Consider the following 6,000-nt stretch of genomic DNA (forward strand, 5'->3'; position numbering starts at 1 on the left):
TCTTGAAAGAATAATAAATAATAGACTTCTTCACATTTTTGGAGATTACTTCAAAATTACCAGAGGAAAAAATGGATTTAGAAAATATAGACAATCAATTTGGCAAATAATAAACTATGCTAGGAGTCTAACTGGTAAAAATCATGGAACAACACCTGAAAACATCATTAAAATATACAACACATACATTACACCAGTGATAGACTATGCAGCTCCTGCATGGATTAACGCAAGTTAAAAACAATTGCAAACCAAACTCCAAACATTACAGAATACATTAATTACATCAGCATATAGAGTACCTAAAACCACCTCCTTAAAGTTCGTACACAAATACTTAAATACACAAACAATACCAGATAGACTTCTACATAGTACAATAAAATATTTTGATAAAAATTGGCAAAAAAATGAGCTGTTATATGAACTAGACAGATGTTGTGTATATGATGAAGAGAGACCTAAACACCTCTCTCCGGTAAACTTGTACATCAGATCTTTAAGATAAAACCAAGTCAATAAATAATATATTTATATATATATAATAACAGTAATAATAAAACTAGTGCTAAAATAAAACAGGCCACCTACATACTAGTACTTATTAAAAAAAGAAAAAGAACAATACGAGGTCTGTTCAAAAAATACACGGACTGTTTGAATTGCGCGGCTCCAGTTGGTTCCAGGGGAATCCGCTTGGTGTCGCTAGGTTTGCACAGATCAGCTGATTACGACATCATTTCCGTATTGCAGATATCTTCATTTGTGTATTAGCTACGCGGTTTTAAGTGAAGTGCAATTTTTTCGTTTGGCGGATTTCAGAATGAATGACCTGAAGGAGCAACGACTTGCTGTGAAATTTTGTGTTAAACTTGGAAAATCTGCGACTGAAACTTTTGCTATGCTTAACACGGCTTACGGTGATGTTGCTATGAAGCGTACGGCATGTTTCAAGTGGCATGAACGTTTTAAGGATGGTCGACAGTCCATTGAAGATGATGAGCGTTCTGGACGTCCTTCCACGTCAACTGACGACGCACACGTCGACAAAATCAACACCCTGGTGCGGGCAAATCGACGTCTGACTGTCAGGGAGCTTGCTGAAGAGTGTGGGATATCAGTTGGATCTTGTTACGAGATTTTGACCGAAAAAATTGAAGATGCACTGCGTTGCTGCGAAATTCAGCCCTCAGAACTCGTGAGTTTTTGGCCAAACACTCGATCACTGTTCTCCCCCCCCCTACTCACCTGACCTTGCTCCTTACGATTTTTTTCTTGTTCCCCAAACTCAAAAGACCCTTGAAAGGAAGAAGATTTGAGATGATTCCCCGAGATTAAGGCAAATGCGACGAAGGAGCTGGAGGACATTACAAAAGAAGCATACCAGGACTGTTTCAACAAGTGGAAACACTGTTGGGATAAGTGTGTGTGTTGGGGAGAAGAGTACTTTGAAGGGGTCCCAGGCCTGTAACTTCTAAATAAAGTACATTTTGTTTTATGACGTCAGTTCGCGTATTTTTTGAACAGCCCTCGTATACATGGACATTGCCTGAAAAGGACCAGAGTTAGAGTTATGCTATCACTCTGGCCCTCTGTATTTACTTTAAATATATTAAGTCCATTCAAACAATGTAAAGGAAGGAGGAAGAAATATAGTGTACCTGACCCTCCAAATTTATATTCCCAAACATCTAGAGAGAGAGAGATGACTGGTATTGATGCGTATTAACACAAAACAAGCAGGAAACTAGGAAAAATAGTTGGTTTTCGAATTGCTTAAGTTGCATGATTAGAGATGTTAGAGTACCAGTGCCTACAACTTGGTACTGCCAGTACAATTGTAAATCCCATCTTCTATAAATTTTTCAAGTCTTCATGGATATATTTTTTTTTAGGCTTCATCAAGGCATCAATGTACATATTTGGTGAAGCTACAAATTCAAGAGTTCCTGTTGCAGGAAGGGAACAAAGAGTGGCTGAATGGTTTGTGTCAAGTTCCTCAAAAACTACGTGACCTTGATGAACTGAATAAGATACTTGCCCACCAACCCTGGCTTTTCAACAAGTCTCACATAGAGGTTTGTACTGCATTGAGTTATTGTAGTCTTTGAGTAATCATTAGATAGTGTATGTTAGAGCTATGTGATTAGGGAATATTGATAATGAATTAACTGTTGACTTTTTAATAAATTACATTCAACTGTTAAAAAAATCTTGAATAAGAACTTGAATGATTTGAATAATTGGAAGTTGTTAAAATGAACACTTTGTTTAGTTGATTTATTTTTCAGTTTTGACACTAGTTGATATAATTAGTGCCAGTCGTTAAGCTAACCATTAAGCTACACTCTATTAGGATGTCCATATTTAGTATGCATAGCACACGTTTCTTATCTGTATAAGAAATATTTAACATTATGTGCTTAAGATATTGGCTTATGTAATCTTGTTATTCATGGTGGTTAACTGTTAACTTTTTTCTTTACTTGTTTCGAAGTGAAAAAATGTTCTGTTATGTACTTACCAAATATCTATTTGGTGCTCAGAAGCTGACCAAAGGGAAGGATAATTGGTCATTATCTGAGGTCATCCATGCCATCCTTCTTCTTGCCCACTTTCACTGTCTCTCAACCTTTGTCTATGGATGTGATATCAACCCCAAAACTGACTCGGATGAGGGGCACACTTTTCAACATGCTACAGTTCCTTGTAATAACCAAGCAAATAATAATTGTGATAGTACTCAGGTAGTTTACATTCTCCTTACTCATAACCTTGTCACTAAGTATTACTGATAGTACATGTTTAGGTCCAATTCCTTTTGTATATAAAGCTCATTAAGCCTGAAATAAGTAATTACCAGCCAGCTCTAACTTTTTTCCTGTGTGTAATTAGTTAGTTCCAAATTACTGCAAGTTTTTTCTTTGTCAGTTTTTACATTGAGTGTTGTAATAGGTTAAAACAATGTTTGGAGTGTATCGAAATCACTGTATAAACAAGAGGAATAAACTGTTCTGGTTGTTAATAACAGGCAGTTGATGCTGAAGCAGGAGTGGAGTTGTTAATGTTGAAGATGAAAACTATATCTGAGCAGCAAGAAGAATCAACACAGGAAGAGAAGTTAAAGTGCTTTCAGAAAGAGCAAAATCAAAGTGCTGAACTTATCACTGATGTCGGCATGTCTTTACCTAGATCAGACATACAAAGATTTACCAGTGATCCAGACTTTAGCTATCGTGACTTTGCACGACGTCGAGAAGCATCTGAAATTCCCACATTCCGAATCCAAGTATGTTTGTTGTAATGCTGTGTAAGTGAATTGAATTTGCTAGATTTTGAGTATGCCCGGAGTCGTATCTGACTCCCTAACCTTCTGAATCCTGGTATGTGTTCTTCAGTGGGTCAGTTTTAATTCAGCTTGCAACACTTCAACTCTGCAGTTGACAGTGTGATTAGCCCATAATCTAGTTTTGGATTAATATAAATAATTTACTATATATATATTTCTAGTGTAATGGTATAGGAAAACGTTTTAGTTTTTAAGATGGTAAACTGAATTTTTAACCATCTTGGTTATGGAAGGTAGTAAGTGGATGAAACAAATTATTGGAGATATTAATTTTCCTTGTGCATACAGGTTTTGGAATGATTTTAGAATATTTAGTGTTTTTATGTATTTTTATTTTAGGATTATTCGTGGGAGGATCATGGCTACTCTCTACTAAATCGTCTTTATAACGATGCTGGTACATTTTTGGATGAGAAATTCAAGACAGCTTATGACATGACTTACCATACGTATGTTTTTTTGTTTTTTAAGTTTGTTTGAGGAAAAGAATGGTGTATTTTGTTGTGTTAGATAGTTTTGACATCACATTTTATAGATGGACACAAGTTAAATATTAAATTAGAACAGTTTCTACAGTGGCTTCATAAACTCTGTAGTTGATATACGACGTACACATGTTTGATTGTAAACTAGGTAACCTCATACATCCAAATAGTAGTTTGTTATTATTAAATTCTTTTCATCCAAGAAATGGATGAACTAACTGTCTTAGGTTTACAACACAAATTTGTATGTAGAATAAGATATTTGTTTTCTACAGAATGGGATCAAAGAATAATGTAGACACATCCACATTTCGCCGTGCTATATGGAACTACATCCAATGTTTGTATGGCATTCGTCATGATGATTACGATTATAAAGAAGTCAATGAACTTTTAGAGAAGAATCTGAAGACTTGTATAAAAACCCTGTGTTGTTATCCTGAACGAACAACGAAAGATGATTATGATAATGTGATGAGGGAATTCAGGCACTCTGAAAAGGTTGACTGATGAGTAGTTGGTGATTTTTAATGGCAGCTTTTGTAATGTTAGACTGAAAAATTGCTATAACCATAATCAAAGTTGTCAGTAAATGATGAAACATCAAACTAAAATACTTCTGTTAAATAATGTGTAACTTCAAGTATTTCCTATAGTTTCTTTTGAGGTAAACAACGAAAACATTAAAGAACGTTCGTTATATTCTGCGAGTTATTTTAGTTTTGACACATTTAAACTAGCCTTTAAATTTTTCACTAACTTCATATTTCCTTTTACTTAATCACCAAACTTGGTCATTCTTTTTTCTCTTCTAGAGAACACTCTTGGTAACATGTTTTTGTATAAAAGGTGTGACCTGCTGTTGATGTCTCGTTATAATGTCATATGTTATATTTTTTCTTTCTAGGTTCATGTTAATATTATGATGCTTGAAGCTCGGATGCAGGCAGAACTACTGTATGCACTACGTGCCATCATGCGCTACATGACATGATAAATGGAGCCTGACCTGCATAGTAGGTGCCATCAGAAAATGGAGACACTTCTTAATGCTCACTCGTTTGAAATGTTAAGTTCATTAAACCCTAAGAACAACTTTAACCTACAACTGTTGTAGGCTAACTAATCTAAAGTTTCTTTGCTGAGGTTTTGTACAAGATTTATCTCTCTTAATATAGGGTAGCTAATTAACAAGTAAGATTAAATAATGGGTACTGTGTTCTGTACACGTTTGCTGAAATTTTATGGTACAAAGTGAGTTCAAACGAAAATCTACCTTTTACTTTAAAATTATATAAAATTGCATCTTTTTGTCTGTCTTTACAAGTTCTTCAATTTATAGAAGGCATGATGAAGCATTAGTATTACAATTTCTAACAGAGGAAATTACTAGTCCTAATTGGCCAGTTTATTTTAGTTTCATGCTAGTTATAATTAGAAAGAGTGATATTTTGTAACTTTAAACCAGTATTCACTATGATCATTTTAATAACTTAAATAGCACATCTGAAAGGGAAAGTTTTTGGTGTTTTGTTTGTTTTGCAGTCTAAATATTTTATTAAGCGACGTGGAATCTCAATAAAATGATTAGTGCTGTTTCTTCAAGTAGTATGTAAAGCTTGTGACTTCAAGTTTAAGAGTTGAGCTGCATTTTGCCTGTGAAACTTTTTTTTTTAAAATAAATATTTGAGCATTAGGTAGTTTGTATGCAGAGTTGTTACAAATGGCTTATTTTTAGTTTAAGCATGTTAAACTGCAAGGGAATTAAAAACTTAAGTCAAAATATAGTTTTGAAACTCATTTTCGTTGGTTTTTTTTTAATACCAATGATTAAATACTTGTTTAAAGATTTTTTTGTAATATTTGTCCAGTTGAATTGTAGGGTTTGATAACTTTCATTGTTCATTACTTTAAGTAAATATATATTTGTGAAAAATTCGAAAATAAAACTTTTTGGAAACGTTGGATTTGTTCAAATTGAAATTTTTCAGAAGTGTGAAGGATGAGTCTTGCCATTGTAACACTTTGTAAAATTCAAAATAAACATTCAACTAACACGAATTTACTAATACTGCTATTACACAAAAATGCATCCTATAAACTAAAAATAACAAGGAAGAGAAAATACTCCAAAGGTTTAGCCACAATTCTAATAATGTCAATATT

General features: G+C 33.9%; 1 protein-coding gene across 11 annotated transcripts in view; it reads left to right on the plus strand.

The window, feature by feature from the left end:
- Window positions 1-5,799, plus strand: part of LOC143257604 (sestrin-1-like) — a 50,836-nt gene extending 45,037 nt beyond the window's left edge. For 10 of the 11 annotated variants that reach the window (XM_076516583.1, XM_076516584.1, XM_076516580.1 and 7 more), the window contains 6 exons: window positions 1,896-2,078; window positions 2,547-2,747; window positions 3,032-3,289; window positions 3,689-3,798; window positions 4,110-4,335; window positions 4,742-5,799. In XM_076516583.1, coding sequence (XP_076372698.1) covers window positions 1,896-2,078; window positions 2,547-2,747; window positions 3,032-3,289; window positions 3,689-3,798; window positions 4,110-4,335; window positions 4,742-4,828 — 1,065 coding nt within the window. In that variant the 3' untranslated portion in view covers window positions 4,829-5,799. The remainder of the gene's footprint in view (window positions 1-1,895; window positions 2,079-2,546; window positions 2,748-3,031; window positions 3,290-3,688; window positions 3,799-4,109; window positions 4,336-4,741) is intronic. The other variant, XM_076516587.1, reaches the window with a different exon arrangement.
- The last annotated feature ends 201 nt before the right edge of the window (window positions 5,800-6,000 follow it).

This window comes from Tachypleus tridentatus, chromosome 7 (genome assembly GCF_004210375.1).
Source record: "Tachypleus tridentatus isolate NWPU-2018 chromosome 7, ASM421037v1, whole genome shotgun sequence".
NCBI classification, from domain to species: domain Eukaryota; kingdom Metazoa; phylum Arthropoda; class Merostomata; order Xiphosura; family Limulidae; genus Tachypleus; species Tachypleus tridentatus.